Source organism: Clavelina lepadiformis, chromosome 4 (assembly GCF_947623445.1).
Source record: "Clavelina lepadiformis chromosome 4, kaClaLepa1.1, whole genome shotgun sequence".
Taxonomy (NCBI): Eukaryota; Metazoa; Chordata; class Ascidiacea; order Aplousobranchia; family Clavelinidae; genus Clavelina; species Clavelina lepadiformis.
In genome coordinates this window covers 20,546,091-20,563,977 of record NC_135243.1, presented here as the reverse complement: position 1 = coordinate 20,563,977, position 17,887 = coordinate 20,546,091, and the positions used below count along the sequence as shown (strand labels likewise).

At 35.5% G+C, this 17,887-nt stretch overlaps 2 protein-coding genes and 1 long non-coding RNA gene across 3 annotated transcripts in view; 1 reads left to right on the top strand and 2 right to left on the bottom strand.

The window, feature by feature from the left end:
* The first annotated feature begins 524 nt into the window (after positions 1–524).
* LOC143452526 (pyrroline-5-carboxylate reductase 1, mitochondrial-like) lies at positions 525–5,707 on the top strand. The gene is made up of 8 exons (XM_076953531.1): positions 525–728; positions 1,255–1,325; positions 1,436–1,615; positions 3,622–3,706; positions 3,952–4,079; positions 4,256–4,348; positions 4,424–4,587; positions 4,888–5,707. The coding sequence occupies exons 1-8, from the start codon at positions 617–619 to the stop codon at positions 5,006–5,008; spliced, it is 954 nt and encodes a 317-aa protein (XP_076809646.1). The 5' UTR covers positions 525–616; the 3' UTR covers positions 5,009–5,707.
* A 57-nt stretch (positions 5,708–5,764) lies between these two features.
* On the bottom strand, positions 5,765–7,747 carry LOC143452525 (uncharacterized). Its single transcript, XM_076953530.1, has 2 exons — positions 7,535–7,747; positions 5,765–7,207 (listed from the first exon to the last, which is right to left on the bottom strand). Exons 1-2 carry the CDS (start codon positions 7,646–7,648, stop codon positions 6,101–6,103), a joined length of 1,221 nt encoding a protein of 406 aa, XP_076809645.1. The 5' UTR covers positions 7,649–7,747; the 3' UTR covers positions 5,765–6,100.
* Positions 7,748–12,926: 5,179 nt separating this feature from the next.
* LOC143451750 (uncharacterized) overlaps positions 12,927–17,887 on the bottom strand; it is a 55,589-nt gene continuing 50,628 nt past the window's right edge. Inside the window, exon 2 of the long non-coding RNA XR_013114906.1 lies at positions 12,927–13,612. This is a non-coding gene — a long non-coding RNA (uncharacterized LOC143451750). The remainder of the gene's footprint in view (positions 13,613–17,887) is intronic.

The following is a 17,887-nucleotide window of genomic DNA, read 5'->3' as shown; positions in this document are numbered from 1 at the left end:
ATTGCCTGTCACTACTTCAAGGGGAAAAGTTGTACGTTCGAATGTATTTTTCATGGTTTCTTGTGAACCTTACTGTAATGTTATAACCTACTGACACAGTAACTTAACCTACATCTTCCTTCTGATCTAAATTTAATTTCAATATAACCCTGATTAACTTTTTGCATATCCATTCTCCTAACCTGACTGCTTATCTTTAACAACTGGCTGCATGACGTACTTGCGGTGAAATAGTCACTGTGTTTTTTGATTTGAGTCCGGAAGTCTATCAGTCTGGTGTACCCTGTAGCCTAGCACTCTAGGCGATCAGATGTAATCGTTTTATAACGTATCGTAGCGGTGTAGCCTAGTATCTGTTTCCTTCATTAAAGGTCGGTATTTGAATGCAATAATCACATATCATGCTATTATGTATAATTAAAACGGACACCGTTTTCACCAAAGCAAAAATGTTTTTGTATTTTAGAAGTTTTTTGCAGAATCTTGATGCAAAGTTAGACGTCCGCATGCAGAATGTGACCACAATTAAGCCAACAGACACTATTTGAAAACATTAATTACATATCATGCTTTTTAATATAATATGCCCTTTATCCACGATTATTAGACATAGGTTATGAGCTCTGTGAAAGGTCTGTCACTTCTATTAAAAGCAATTGACATGAATATTGGATTTATCGGTGCCGGCAACCTTGCCTTGTACATGGCTCAAGGTTTCGTTCGCTCAGGTATTAGTCTTAATTGAAGTATTTATTAATGTAGCTACTGCTGTGCACTGTGTTATGATATGTCTATAATCATACAATTGCACTTGCTAAAAATATATGTATGTAATCATATGATTTACATTTTTCAAATGATTTTTCATATCTCCATATTTACTGTACATATATCAGGATTGACAAATGAAGGAGTATGAGTGATATATATTGATAAAATATATTTGCAGGCTATCTGAAATAGTTACTGTTTATTTATAAATTTCATTAAACCTCATAAACAAAACTTGTAGTGTGCTACATGCAATATATTGTGCAGACCTGATGAGCCTATTGGAAATATTTAATGGAATAATTATCTTATATACATGATATGTTGCATGCATGTTAATCGTATACTATGTATAGCTTTTCAGACTATAATATGTATGTATGCCCCTTAGCTTCTACAAATGATGTGTTTACTGTTCGACATTGCATTTTTAGTGTGATTGTATTTTCACATCTTGGAATAAAATTCAATTCTGATTTTCAGGTGCAATACGAGCGAGCCAAATAATTGCGAGCTCACCTGAAACAAAAAAGTCAACTGTCAAAGAATTAAAGGTAAGCGGCATATGTTCAAATACTTTTGCTATATACTTAAATATATAGTTTTGAGCATGTTCTCTCCTCTTTCATATAGGCTGCCCATGTAAAGTTAATATAAATTGCAGGATTTGGGAGTTCGTTTCACCCCGGACAATAAAGTAAATGTTGAAAAAAGCAAACTGTTGATTGTTGCTGTTAAGCCAAAAATGGTTCCATTTGTTCTCGATGAACTGAAGAATTACATCAGAGATGATCACATGATTTTATCATTTGCTGCTGGAGTCAACCTTGCATCGATTGAAAAGGTATAAATTTTATATTTTTATCAGAATGATACAACGTAAATATTGATAAATATGATAAAATGATGAATCACCTAATACTCAATATAATTAACCAGCTTAATAACATATAAGACAAGTTGTTAGTGAGAGCCAACTTGTGGATTTGTTACAATTAAGGAAATGTGATATCTTTTAAATTCATATGTGACTTCAGGATAAAGGTGTTTGCTGATGTACTGGTACATTTACTGTGTATACTAGTATAGAAGTTTTTCATTGGTAATCGAAAGAGCAGTTAAACTTCACTTATGGTCTATTACCCTCAGAAGCTTTTGTTATTATTGTTGCCATGAGCAACGTTTTTTTTGCATTTTAGGAAAATTTTCTACGCATGCTGCATTCACTTAATAAAGTCTTTCATTGTGCAGTTAAAGATCAGACGTGTCTGTGGCATATTAGATATTATATATACAGTATATACCGTAGATGCCAGTGAATAGGTTCAGTTTTGTCCAAATCATCTCAAATGTTAACATGGGGTTAATACAACAAGTATAAAATGTTACCTAAAAACATTTTGCACTAATCGTATGAAATTATTACTTGCTGCCAATATAACTGACTTACAATTATTCTTCCCCAATCAACACTAATTAAACAACAAATCTAGACAGTTCTCGATTGCGGTCAAGGTGTTGCACTTTCATCTCTCTACACGAGTTCACATGGTCATGATTATTTGCGAGTAAAGTGGATGATGTTAGCGTTTTTATAATTTTCAAAAGCAAAAAATGCTTATTAGAGCAGGTCTTGCTATTTCGAGGGAGCTCTCTTTGTGAACCTTATATGCTGTTCACTTGTTCAACATACAAAGAATTGAAAATGTGTTTGTGCTATAAATCGGAGTTTGAATTTATTAACTGTTTTTTGTGGTGTATTTCAAATGGAAAAATTCTTTCCCAAGTAAACGGATGTATTTATTACTTTGTAGTCTGTAGATTTATTCAGTGAATTGTGCTATAATGAGTGGGATACTTGGGATCCTGTTTGAAGTTATGCTCCAATGATAAAATAGTTTACTCCCAAAAATATTGTCATTTTAGTTGCTGTAGAGCTTTTTCAATACAAAACCATAAGCAAATTTGTCATAACTTAAACATTTTTCCACTTCATCAATGATGTACGTCCGTACGTAGCTAGCCTATTATAAGTAAACATTTTACATAAAGTAGTAAGGCATTGGTCATGCGTAATACTTGTCAATAGAAATGTATTCATTTTGTAGGCCTTAGCATGTCTTTTTCAATGAAAATGATTTTGTTTTTATTTTGTCCTTTGAATAAGTGAGCAATGCCATTTAGGCAAAGACATGTTATGACATACAAATACTCAGTTACTGAATAGAATACTTACTATACTGTATGTCTATAATGTAATGGCAGCTGCATACAGACGTACAATATTAGGCTGTAGAATGTACCTATAAATAATCCATTTTGAGAGCTGTTCAAAATACGAAGAAGTGGTTGGAACATTGCAAACAATTTGTTAGTCAATTAGTTGCTGTGTGTGTTTACCGAAGTGGGTTGTAGTCAACAGGCTTTTATCTTAGTAGCATAGTGACATCCATTCCAAAGCTGAGATTATTTGGTTAATACTGTAATGCAGATTTTATTGCATATATTCATAATTCACCTTTCAGGAAATATTCCTATTGTAGCGTTTTTATTACATGAGTTGTTATGTACATACCATAATTTTTTAAATAATATGTCATTGTCCTTTTCACAAACAGATATTGTAAATATATGAGGTGCATATGTGTATATACATATGTAATCATGTAGGATGTAGGTCTATCCACAAATTAGATACGACATTGCCACAAGTCGTATTTTCTGCATTTAGATTTTTTTGTGTTGTTTAGCTCTAGTTTTAACCATAGTTAGTGTTCACATAGTTGCTGCTTTCACTCTATAGTCAGTTGTTATATAGTAACTTGGGAGAAACTAATTTGTTCTTGACAGAAACTTCCAGCAAAATCCAAAGTATTACGAGGAATGACCAACACGTGCTGTGCAGTGAAGGAAGCTGCAACGGTTTATGCTGCAGGTACAGATACTGTTATTTCCGCTCATGTTTTACTTTGAATGTATTGAATTTGACACTTTGGCTTTTTTCTAAAAATAATTCTTTATACTGGTGACCAGAAATTACGTTATAAAACAAGTTTTTTATTTATCGGGTAATTTTAAATTACTGTGACTAAGCACACAATGAATACTTGAATATAACGATTTAGTTATTATTATTATTAACTTAGCATGAATTGTTATTTAATTATTATGCAACACAAGGTCAAAATGCGAATGAGGAAGATTGCAAGTTGATGGAGGAGATTTTTGGAAGAGTGGGAACCGTGGAAGAAGTAGAAGAAGCTCACATAGATGCCGTCACTGGACTCAGTGGTTCTGGACCTGCCTACGTAATTACAAATATGTTTCCTGTATTGAGCATAGACTATGTAGTACTGATAGTAACTAGTTATGTATACTGTATATAATTATCAGTTGTCACACTCTACAGTTAACTGAGAAACGCTTCGATGTTTTATGTCAAAACTTGTTACAATTTGAAAAGCTATGAAATTAATTTATTCAGGCATTTGAAGCCATTGAAGCTCTTTCTGACGGCGCGGTGAAAATGGGACTTCCCCGTGGTCTAGCCATGAGACTGGGTGCCCAGTCATTAATCGTGAGTTATCTTCCATGATTTACATTGTAGTGAATGAGGAACTATGTAATGTTTTTATCGATGTTTTCACACAAGGGAGCCGGTAGGATGTTGCTGGACACAGGAAAGCATCCTGGAGAGCTAAAGGATGCCATCTGCTCCCCTGAAGGAGCCACAATATACGCACTTCATCATTTGGAGAAGGGAGGATTCCGGAGTCTTCTCATTGATGCTGTGGAAGCGTCTTGTATCCGGACAAGGTAATGTGGAAATTTAAAATCATTTGTCATAAGTTCCGGTAAAAAGGTGCCCTACTCTTACTAACTTATCACGTAGTTTCACTGCTAGTTTACTACTTTCGTTGTTTTCTCTTAAAACTTGTTTTTCATACTAAATATCTAACCGTCTTCTTGCACTCGCACAGTGTTTGTTAGTATGTCTGAAGGCATTGGCTTCTTATACAAAACGAAAACTAACAACTCTCACAGCTACTGTTTATTCGACGATATTTGTATGCAATTATTTCAGATCAAGTTTAGGATAAAACTTGTATTTTCCAGGGATCTTCAGATTCAGGGATCTGAAGAAGAAACAGATGCAGAATCGATCAAGAAAAGCATACGAGAAGGACTCCACCTGAAGAAACTTTTAGAAAGCAATGGTATCCTGAAAAGCGATTAACGCAGAAATTGTGTGAATTTAAAACTTCGCCAGGCTTAGCTTTGCACTTAAATATATTTAGTCCGAAACTTTCTCGTATGATAAATTAATTTCATCCATTGGTGCCCAGTGTTTCTAGGGGTTTCAAATAGGCTTTTCAATTTCTTATTATAATCAAATTCATCAGTATTCAACTTCATGTAGCTATGGTTGCTGTGCTTTGCATTTGAGCTTTTGGAATCTGAATCTGAAGTGACAAATAATGTTGCTGTAAATAATTATGGTCTTTGCACGCAGTTGACCGCACGTTGTAACGGTGCTGCAACAACAAATTTTTCAAAATAAATTTACAGTTTTCCACATATTGTGGTGTTAATGACGCAAAAAATATGTTACCTGTGTCTGTTAAAGAGTCTAACAATCTGCGATATTCTGACTTTTTTGAGTGTTCTTTTTCGATAGAGTTTGCAATCGTGGAGTTTTGCGTTATTTTTCCTTTTTTTATACTCGCTCATGCTTACTACATCTTGACATAGAATACACCTTATTACTACACAGTGAGTTAAGTTGACTGCTATGAGCAATTACTTTGTGCTGCAAGTGCTTAGAGAACATTTTCCTCTTTTTGTTGGCTTTTGTATCCAAGAAGTCGATATATTCATTTTTCCTTGTTGCGTATTTTCTTATTGAAAATCTGCAATAAACTGCCGCTTTTACAGATTTTGCAAAATTTTGTATCATGCTCTGAAGATGGCGTCACTTCTTCGAGACGATCAATTTCTAAATTCATAAATTTTTTTATTGGCGCCTAGGAGGAAACAGCAGAGAGAAGAATACAGTGTTTGCTTCTATTTAGTGTTGCACTGCAGATACTGCTGGCACGTGCAGTTTACATAGCGCGACACACGTACACAGCACATCGGACAAACAATGAAGGCTAAAACCAACAAATTATTTCATATTCAGATAAATGATATGACACGGCACCATGTATTCATTTGAACAACGCTTCCCAGTTAATCAAGTTCGAATAATTACTTCCTAACAGTGAAAATAATTAAAACGTTCGTGACTTCGGAAGCGACCCGTAGCAGTGAATTGCAACACTGGACGCTAGAACAGCTCTTGAATTACAGCATCATATCGTACATTTACGCTTGCAAATCCCAAATCTTCTCCGACGACAGCCTTGAGTAATCGAATGAACAGATTTGGATCTTGATATGTTCCGAGATCATAATTGCTGAATCCGTCAAAGTCAGAAAGCGTCGCCAACACGCCGTTCCGGATTGAGTTGATGGTGAGGATTGTGGTACTGTTAGGGATGTCGGAAGATTCGATTTGAAACTTGTAAGCGGACGTGTCGTTCACAGGAGGCAGAAAGACACACTGAGCTCCCAAGAGATTGTCGTACAACGAGCTAATCCCGCTTTCTTTGGACTGATACGACTGGTACTGACATGTTGATGTCCACGTGTGATCGTCAGGCAGTGGAATCGAACGATACTTCGCTTTAAAACCTTTTAAAGCAATTGCGTAGTTTGTTTTAAAGTAAACTCTGACGTCAATTATCCCCGTAAAAGTCATTGGAAACAAATTGACCGAAAAGGGTGCCAGGTCGACGCTGTGGCTGTCAACAATGACCGTAAGAAAGTCGTACGTTTCAATCTCGCACTCCAGCATAGTGAGTTCAATGCTTTCTAGAGTCCTTGGATAGATGTACCATTTGTAATCCAAGTCGGGGAGGTACGGAGACGGGAATCCCGGCGAAGTAATAAACTCGTACTCCGGCCCGGCAAATAAATGGACGCTGCCAAATCGGACGTAATGGGCGTAACGGAGCTTAAAGCTGGTTTGGCTGGGATCGTAGGAGTTGGATAAATAGCGAATGAACAGATCTGCTCCGCTGGAATGACGTGTTTGAAACTCGGCACCGTGAGTAAAGTTGGCGATCAGTGGTGAATTTCCCGAAGGACCGTCGTAAACCAACAACGTATCTTGGTAAGCCAGTTTAAACGCAAAGTCTTTTTGGAGGGTCAAGGTGTAGTTAGCAAGTTTGCTCTCGATGTGCCATGAGTGGTCAACGACGTTGTGAGAACATACTGGGGAATAAATGTAACCGAAACCGTAGTGAAACTCGGTTCGTGCTTCCTTTATACATGCCAGTCCCCCACCAACGCCTTCATCTACTGTTTGTTGATTTGAGCTGATGTATGAAACCTTTAGAAAAACAAAAGATTTGTGTAGAATGTTATAGATCACATATTAGCTAATCTGTAAATGACGATGTAATCTACAACAGCACAGCTTAATAAGATTATAGTAAGTTGGAATTTTATAGCTTCCTTTGCTGGAAATTGCGTTAACCAATAATCAGGGTAGGCCTATATAAAGATTCTGTCATTAATTAAAAGTAAAGGTTCGTATTCAAATAAGTACTCAAAAAAACGTAACTCATAGTAGCCAAATCTACGTTTCAAAATATAATCTAATCTTCCATAAATATTATCGAAAAAAGTACATTTTATTAACTGACTATATGTTTACCTCATCGTTTTCTAGCATATCTTTTTCTGAATGAGATTCTACAGCAGTGGAAAAAATTATGCAGAACATTCCAATCACAAACGTGAAAGCAACAACCGCACTAGACTGCATCATTTTATTTTTTACACGCTCAGCTTATACTTTATTCCAGTTTTCCTTTCCAATAAGAAATGCTGGAAGCTTACTGAATTTTGCTTTTTATACCAGTCCGTAGTCATATGTACTGTACTTAAATCCATGTTTTGATACGTTTTAAATTTTATTGTTAAATGATTTATAGTAAATGAAATTTCATCGTAAAATTTGTCTAGAACGAGGTGGTAAAAATAATGGTTAAACAATGTTTTACGACAGAAAACGAACTACCTCATAAAGCAAATAAGCTGCTGTTGTTCGATAAAGCATTGTTTCAGTGTACCACCTCTTGCATTTTTTGAAACTTCTAATCCTTGCAAATATTTGTTTTTCTCCTTAATAAACGTCAATAGGTTTACTTTCTCCTTATTGTAAAATATAAATAGGCTTGTTTTTATGTTTTTGGCACCATGTGGAACTGGAACTGACTAGAAAATAAATTTAATGAGTAGTTTTTGTGGTAAATATTTACCAAGGCTTAGTGTGTCATACAGACTGCCCCTGCTTTTTATTATACTTATGTAACCATTGGTAAATGTTAAGTTCAACAGATAAGCACTGGATGTTAAAATATTTAAATCCCATCACTGAGTTCAGACAAAATCTGAGCGACATATCGGTTCGCTATCAGTTATACCCATGACCTGTGTTCATGCAATGTTGGTGCTAAAGTGTACCAGAAACGAGCAGACAAATATTTTCTACAAATTTTTGAAGATTGGAGATTATTAGATAGCCTAGTCGGTTTACTACATTACGCATTTATCACACGATCAAATTTAAAAGCCGTAGTTCTATACAAATATAATTTTGCTGTTTATATCTACGTAGGTAATATTTATTTTCTTAATGTTGACTGAAAAGTTCGAGAGCAACACCATAAATCCTGTAAAACCGTTTCTTTACCGTATTAGCATTCATATCTTGAAATTAGAATTAAAATGGAGTCGGAAATGAAATTACTTTTGGTTACCTTGCACTTTATTTGCGTGTTTTGATTTCGTCAATTGATTTGGAAGTGGATTTGGATACTGAAAAGGTAGAACTTGTCGAAACATATTTAGATATCTTTCATTACCTCAACATATATCGTTGTCATTTTACCTTAATATGAATTGCCATATGGTTTTACCTTATGTTAAACGTTAACTGCCATATTTTTATGCTAATGTAGCACTTACATAACGTTTTGTACTTTTGCAGGGCACTGGTAGATATTAATTTCCCATGGACTATTCCTAGATACTGAGCTACTTGCATTACTTTGCCTGGGCACGGCAAGGGTTAATCTACATGATGGATATGGTTTCATTAAACCATCTTGTAATTCAAACGCTATCTACCATGCCTGGCGAATACAAAGTGGATATCCAGACATCTAAAACTATGTCATATACATATATGACATTGGAACATTCAAGATAGGTGATATGGAGACTGGTTTGGTATATGACGTCGACGAGCCTTCAGCCGCCTCCAGACTCATGGAAAATGTTACGCAGAACACAAATTTTTTTCATATTAGGCTATAGTTACTAGTTGTGATTTGTACTTTGAATCTGTTTCTGCTTCTTATAATCCGAAACACACTAAATTTAATTTAAAATACTATTTTTGACGTGCCCAATAATTATGTCACCTTGTTTCCCACTTCGGAGTATCAACACGTCACTTGAATACTCCGAACCCTGTCTTAATGGATCTAGTACCAATAAATAAATTTATTGAGATCGTGAAATGGGAATGTGATGTCGAAATAAAAGACCAATTCTACGTCATTGTCGACGGAAGTAGTATTTATATCACACACATCTCGAACTTTCCGATCACTATTAAAGAATTGCGGACTATGCATACATTTATCTAATTTACAGTTGATCACATTGATAAGCACTTTATTTTCACTAAAGTTGTTAAAACTCATTGATTGCACAAAACATGGAATAAAGCTTACTTATTTATTTTACAAATATCCCCATTATATTTCGAGTATAGATTTGAGAAACGAAGATCTATATACACCGGAACTTTTTTACTACATTAGAGAGAGCAGGCTGAGAAGAGAAACTTGTCGAAAATTCTAAAAATGTTCGAGAGTGTAATTTTGGGGCTTTGGATTAGTTTGAGCATTATTACTGAATAAAATTAAAATGTCTGCTAAAATCTTTAGTTAAAATTCTTATTATAAGCTTACAGTTTAGACTATTTCGGCCTTGGTTGTAGAAGGTCTAAAATGGTACGTTTATAGAACAAAATCGCATTTAATTAACGACAAACACGTGGCTTCTGAAAGCACCAATTCGTGCCGTGAATTGAATCGTCAAAGCAGCAGTCACGGCGTTTGCAATCGAGGGCCGAGATTCCAGAATAACCACATTCTTTTCTATCAGCTGTATTTATCTTTCCACATTCATCTGCCAAATTTTTAGCCGGTAGGCTGAAGCAAAGGGTAAATTTCATTTGTGTAATGACGGATTTTCAATGAAGGAAACTTAGGTGTTCAAAAAAAGATTGATTAAAAACATTTTCTTACCCTGTGGGGTAAAACACCAAGGAACGTTCCAAATCCAGTTGTCAAAGCAACAGCCCAATGTAGAGCATTGTGTTTGGGTAATTCCTCCGATTCCTCCGTCACATCGGTTTCTGGCGCCGTCAGGGTTGGATGCTAATAATTATAACATGTGGAATAAAAGTAGTGGCCATAACCCTAATCAAAATACCGTATGTATTTGTGAGGTCGCGGTATATTGAATCTCAAAATAAACATAAATTTCAAAATTTATTCGTAATAAAATAAAAAAAGTATATATTCGTTACTTATACATAATTTTGCTTCCAATCAGATTGGATGCTGGCACCGAGGCAGCTATTAGGCCGTATAGTTTTGCATGCTTTATAGAAAGCTATAAGAAAGCAAATGTTGCCACTAGCAGAAAAGTGAGTAGCGATGTTTGTCAAATTTGTTTCCATTTGTTGGAATTTGCCTTAGCCTTAAAGTTCCAATTTGAGTTGAAAATTTTTTTTGCTGCTTGGTTTGCCATGTTTCAATCATCACAGTGCATTTATTTACCAGGACTAACTGTCATTAACCAGAATGACATAGAGCACAAATTCCTTAGTTGGGAGCACAGTGCGTTAATGTAATGTGCTAATTGTCATAATTAGCCCTTATTCCTCAGGAATTTTTGTGCAGATCTGATTATATTGTAATATTATTAGTGTTTTATTTCGTATGTTTAACAACAAACGCTGTGATATATTTTGGATCTTGTTTAACATACGCGTCCCATTTTCTACTACTTCCAGATTACGTAAACCGGTACCCTACAACACATAATGCGCCGTATCGATGCTAAATCTAGTTTTGCATAGTGACACTGAAAGCCGTAATCGTTTCGATGTGAGTCAATAATACAATTATACTTCAGTTTACTGTCAGCATGGTTAGGTACTTTGACGGTCGACTCATCTATCAGTGGTATTAAGAAGGCGCATATCAACGGATTCATATTAAAGAACATTGAATTATCTGTTGTGACCAAAACACTATCTTCAGTAATAAAGCAGATTAAATTAATGCAGTTATTGTTGTACTCTTTTCTTTGAGACATGTCTTTATTATGCAAATAGCCATAATGCGATCTACGTGATTGATAGCAAAAATAGTTCATGTGTTAGTCATCCCTGTAACTACGGTTATTAGGTTACAACGTGTAGTTATTAGTTTGTATGAAATCAACGTTTTTGTTACAACAGTTTTCATAGTCATTGGGAGACGTTTCCATGAAATACTGCGAAGCTCACTTAAACTGGATCGTATTAAGTAATCAGAAAATAAAGCTAATCACCGTGAACTTTTTTAAGTAGTTTAAATGGGAGAGTGTGGCTAAGTGTAGCACTTGCTTGTTTTATAAACTGTATTTTCAATTTCACATGAGTAATATTAAACACTTTAATTGCTTAAGAAACTTTAGCTTACCAAACCCTTCTCAGGAAAGTACTAAAAGTTTTCTCCAAGAACTTTGTTAATTATTTTTAATTGAAATAAAACTTTTGACATCTTACAACAAGTCCCCATATTGGGGCAAGTTGTAACAATGTTTGGGGTAAGAGGTAAAACATCTCGAAAACGGTTCTGTTCTGGTTGTAGATGGTTTAATGCCTGTTTACAATAATAGGAAATAACAGAGAAACAACAACAAACAAAAACAAGAGCATAGTAGAGCATGAGAAGCGTGTTGAAAAAAAACAACTGAATAACATGTTTGATAACATCCAATCAAAATCATGATGTTTGCAAACAAGCATTCTATGTCTTGACGTCCCATTCACTCTGGTGTCATATGCACGAAGTGTGAATTTAGAATTTCGCACGCACGAGAAAAGTAACAAAACCAATGGTATTGACTTGTTGTTAACAACTATAGTACGGAAAATATTAAATATCCAATTTATAAAGCGAATTTGCATACGATAAACGGATCTGTGTGGCCACGTGGTGGTGTAACAGTATAGATTTATTTAATTGTGCGTTCACTGTTGTGTGATTGGTTTTAAATGAATCGTAAGTTTTACTGAGCCTAAGATTTCACTGCACTTTTCTAGTTTTCAAAATGAGGCAAACCATACTATATGCCGTTTGCTTGTTTTGTCTTATTTCTTGCTCCTTTTGATAGCCCTTGTGGTTTTCGCTGCAATGAGTTGAAGTTTTGCTTGTGTTTTTATGCCCATGTATAGGTACCTTAGCTGGAACCACGTTTCTAGGAATAGCAGCAGTTTTGCCAGCATACCAAGAAAAGCCTTTTCTTTAATGAAATTCTCAAATTCATGAGAAGAATACACGGCATTGCATACATAAGTATACAGTAGAATGTTATTCCTTGCAGAAATACTTTTGTTGCCACTTTGATGGTAGCACACCCGCAAAGTAATAATGTACGTAATAGATGCAACTTATGTAATCACATGAATAAACAATTGCAATGTCGGACAGCAGACATTGAGTCATAGACTCATAGTGACGTAATATAAAAAGAGGAACAGAAATTCCGACAGAATCATACATGATTTCAACATGAGTGAGCATGGCGTTAATCGTGTACAGTGAGACCTCGTAAATCCGGACCACTTCGTTTCGTCAAAAAATGTCGGTTTAGCGGGGTATCCGGATAATCGGAAAGTAAAAAATCAATCAATCTTGCAAATGCAGCACCGTGTTCAAAACGACGTATGCACCTTACTCCAATTCTAAGTGCCGAGTTTCTGGCTGGACAGCAACTAAAATAAAATTATATTTATTGTATGATCCGACCCAGTGTCGAACCCCAGAACCACCGTATTAAAGACGAATGCTCTCCAAGTGACGAACATTCGGTCGCAAATCGGTTTGACAACCGCTCTTGCGTGGCGAAGCATTCCGGTGGGACCAACTGTCTTGAACTTTCTTTGACCTGTTTCCAATCTTTGCGCAATGCGATATCAAAAGCTGATAGCACGATTGAGTTGCAGCAGTATGTCTTCAATAGATTGCCGCACTCAACCGATGTAATGTACGTATTTTTTTGCGACCGCGGAAGCGTTGTTTGTTACTGTTGATGAACAATTTATTTTTTCGTTTCTAAAATACTGTACAGTACTGTACTTTTGAATCAATAAAGACCGCAACGTTATTATGCGTAGATAATCGGCTATTGTTTCGTCAACAAACTAACATAGTGTATTAGGACAGTCGTGAATCATTTTCGCTTAACTGTTAATAATCCGGTTTATCGGATTTTATTGCTATTGATTTAGCACATTTGTTCCGAAACTTTAGTGTCGGAGTCGGACAGCGGGGTTTCCGGATTAAAGGGGTAAAATGCATAGGAAGAAATCCGTTCCCGGCAGTTTTGTGTCGGATAGCGGGGATTCCGGTTCATCGGGGTACGGATTAACGAGGTCCCACTGTACTTCAATCGTAGATTTAAAGTAGTTTGAAAAAGCAGTAAACAGCAAAAGATATTTGTAAGTTTCAATGCTAATGCTTAAGTCCGGAATATATAAGAGTAAATACATTATTAAAATATGATTCTTGAGAGTGTAAATGGTAAATATTTGATCACATAACTTTGTCTTTATATGTTTCATGAAAGTACATGCTGCCAAAGATAGTAAACTGGAAGAATATGAAAATATTTTTCAGTTAGCTCAACCTTATAGCAATGTATTTCTATTTATAAGAAAGAAAACTGTCACAAAATACACATCACTTTTCAAGTGATTTTGATAAACAAATGGTAGGTCTGCGTGATGATTATGAAATATGACGCAATGATAAACTGCTACGATTCATGATACAGCATAAGTTGAAACAATATTGTAGAATGTCATAGACATTTGCAGTAGATAGATACACAAGAAACCAAAGTTATATCGTGTTGATTGTTTTAATATGTCATGCTAAACTTACGGGTTTGTGCTGACAGATCCTGACACACGTTGTTTGTAATTTACTTGTTTGTAACACAAGTGATACATTACCTGTGGTTGTTTCGTTTTCGGTAACTTTTATGCTGTAAGGCAAAAGTAGTCATGTATTTCATTTCGAGTTGTTTGATTTGTCGTTAAACTTGGTGAAACGATACCAGTAAGTTTGTTCTACTGTTATCATGAGACGCGGTGTGGTATCATTATGACGAAATACATTTCCTGATATATGACAGTGTGATAATAATGAAATATGACGAGTTGAAACAACATTGTAGGATATCATAGGCACGAACCGAATATTATGACGTTAGTCATTACAACGAAACAAATTTGATGATACATGACGATATCAGGAGAGACTTGTGTAAACATGCTTTTGTAGTGACGTAAATCGCTTCGTAAGAAGTTAAAAATTGCTCATAATTAAGTTAAACTGCTAAATTTCTCTGTATAAATTATCACCTGTGTTGACCATCGCTTGTATTGACCTTTGTTGAAGTCGATGAATGATAAAGGTCTTTGTCGCTTTCATACATCGTCACGTAACCTTTCGAAACAAGAAACCTTACATTGAATAAATAAAAAAACATTATTCATGACCTTATACGGCAGTAAACGAAAGAACACGCCATTGACAAATGTGTGTTCTTGGTTAATAATAATATCGCTTCATAACAGAGCGTACGTAACGTGACTGCAAATCAAGTTCTAGACAGGTCAACCACAAAATGAGGAACCGGTTTTCGTAGAGTGCTTAAAAGTTTCATTCGTTACAGATTTCAAACAGTTAACGGAAGTATAAGCTACATGCAGTATCGTATACGTCTAAACCAGCACGTAGACACCGTAGAAAGCAAACTGGAACAAAAGTTCCAGAAACTTCTTAGGAGTAGTTAGTTATAGTAGTTATAGGAATAGTTAGTTGGAGTAACGTAACAAGAAAACAATCAGGGTCGATTGCTTGAAGTATGGCAACTGAAATGAGTATGAGAACCTATTGCCGACGTTTACATACTCTAGTTGTCTAGTGTGGAATGCGTTGCAGTGAAGGAGAAAAGAAACAATGTAATTTGTCAGAGAACAGCGCAAGGCAAACCATTTTACGTAACATGACTTTGTTTTGACCTTCAAACAGAGCTTGAATCCATGTTTTAATTAAGTGAATGTAAGCCATGCAACAACCAGCATGAACAGGCAAAAAAAAGAGAAAACAACTTTTTTAGTTTCGGGAGAGATGATGTTGTTTCGCAATATTATCAAAGTGTTGCAATAAGCAGAACGAGTGCAGAAATAGACATCTTTTTTAATATAGCTTAACGAGCTGCGTAACACGTTTCGGAATAATTTGAGTTCCTCATCAGAAAAAAATGAATGGCTTGGAAATTGAATTGCTATATTACACGAAGTAATGACAAAAATGTTTATTTCAGAAAAATCTTCTAGGTTAAATAATAAACGACAAATCTTCTCTAAAATTACATACAATCGTTGTTTTATCTGTCGCCCGTTATTCAGTCTTTATCACTCCGTGTAATATAGAAAATCAGTTTTCAATCTACACCTCTTACTCTGATGAGGGACTGAAATTAATCCGAAATATGTTAGGCAACTCGTTATACTAAATAAAGATGTGTATTTTTGCACTCGTTGTACTTATTGCCACACTTTGGTGTTGCGAAACGACTATTTTCAGTTAAAGTTTGGCTTTAAATATTTTTCAGGCTATGTCTAAAACAAATAGTGGAAACCATACTTAAAAAATGAAGTTATATGCTATTTAAAATAAGTTCAACATTGAAATAGTAACCAATAAATAGCTGTTGAAATAAATTACTGTAACCAGTTATTCTAGTACACCCATTTTGCGTTGCGTTGGTGCTTTTAGTAACTTGGTCTTCAGTTTTCTACGCTTGTGTTTTCACCAGCGTATTGGATTGAAATACATGGAAACGACAATCGATATAGTAGCAGTTAATATTAGCAAAGTAATAAATTACACGGCTGCTTTTAACACGAGTGCAATGTGGCAAATATAAGTTTACTGAAAAGCGTTAATAATTGCGTACTGCAATTTTCCTGTTATGCCATTTCGGTGGGTCGATGGAAAACCAAACATTCTGCCACCAAAATTTCCATTATGCGGTTTACCTGCTAACAACTGCTAAGTTTTTTAGTCGCTAGGAGCTTTTACAGCAACCGCTTTCATCATTTATTAATAGGACAAATTTTGCCAGCCCCATCGGTAATCAGCAGTCATGTTGAGCGACATGGTGGTGGTTGTGTTGGTGTAAGTGCTATTTCTCTAGTTTGATAAAAATGTTCGTGAGAATGTGTTTTATTGTGATATAACTACGACGGTTAGCATCCTAACTTTCGCTCCCCGTAGTTAATGGCGAAAAAAAGCAATACAATCAAAGATAATTTTAATATGCCATGGTAACTGAAAAAGCCAATTTTCCAAATTAAGTTATTTCTGCTGTTCCTTTGGAATTCTTACGTTTAAGTAAAATATTATCTGATTTCAGTTAACCTACTTTTTTGATTTGATTTTTTGTTTCTAGAAGCAGCAATTAGTTTGTTTCCTGAAAGTAAAGCACAGAGAAAGCTTTAAGTGTTTCTCAAAGCATGGATTCTTTACGCCAACAACTGTTAGAAGAAGAAAGAGGGGTAGTTCAGCACTTAAAACGTGACTTATGCTACAGAAATGGAAAAGAAATAAATCCGAAAGAGTCAGCAAAAGCATTGCACAAACTGGGCCTTATTTACATGAAATATGGACTTGACAGTGGTGATTTGGTCGACAAGATCTGCCTCATAAGGAGTGCTGGTCTGCTCAATGCCGCCATTGCAAGAGAACCAGAAAACGTTGAAAATGTGAGAAGAGATCTAAAAAAACTTTGCACTGATCTTCTACACGTCGCTGGAGCTGATAAAGCCGATGCTGATTTAATTGAGATTGCAACGTTGATTAAAGACGCATTGAAAGAAATGAGAGCAAAAGTTCACGAGGAACTAAAACGACTCAAGCACATTCCGGAAGATGAGACTGACGAAGAGAAACTAACCGTGTTGGAAGAAGAAAAAGTAAAGTTGGTGATAGAAATACAGGAAAATGTAACAAAGGAATACACACGAATTATGGACATGGCTGCCAATTACATTGAAATTGTAATGGGAAAGAGGCCTTGCCAATTTGTTGTGGCCGGCATGGGGTCCCTTGCTCGCAAAGAAATAACACCTTATTCAGATTTTGAGCACGTGATAGTGCTGGAGGAAGGAGTGCAGGAGCGTGAAGATTATGAAAAGGTCTTGAATTATTTCAGATGGTTTACAACGATTTTTCATGTTACTCTCATTAACATGCAGGAGACATTGATTCGCACTTTAAACATTCCAAGCTTGAATGGCGAAGAAGATGATTGGTTTTTTGATGCTTATACTACCGGAGGTGTAACATTTGACGGGATGGTTTCTCACGCATGCAAGTTTCCTCTTGGAAGGTGGTTTCACACAGATGAAAAAAAGTTTACTACAGAGCTTATTAAACCTTTAAGCCAAATGGTGTCTTATCTTGACCGACGCGAAAATATAAAAAATGGTTACTATTTGGCAGATGTGCTCACGAAAACTTGCTTTGTATCTGGCAATAAAGAGTTATATGATCAGTTCCAAAATGCTGTTCAGAAAAAAATTTCAAACATAGAAGTGACAGGTGAAGTAAAACGGCAAGTGTCAGACAACTTTCTTTGC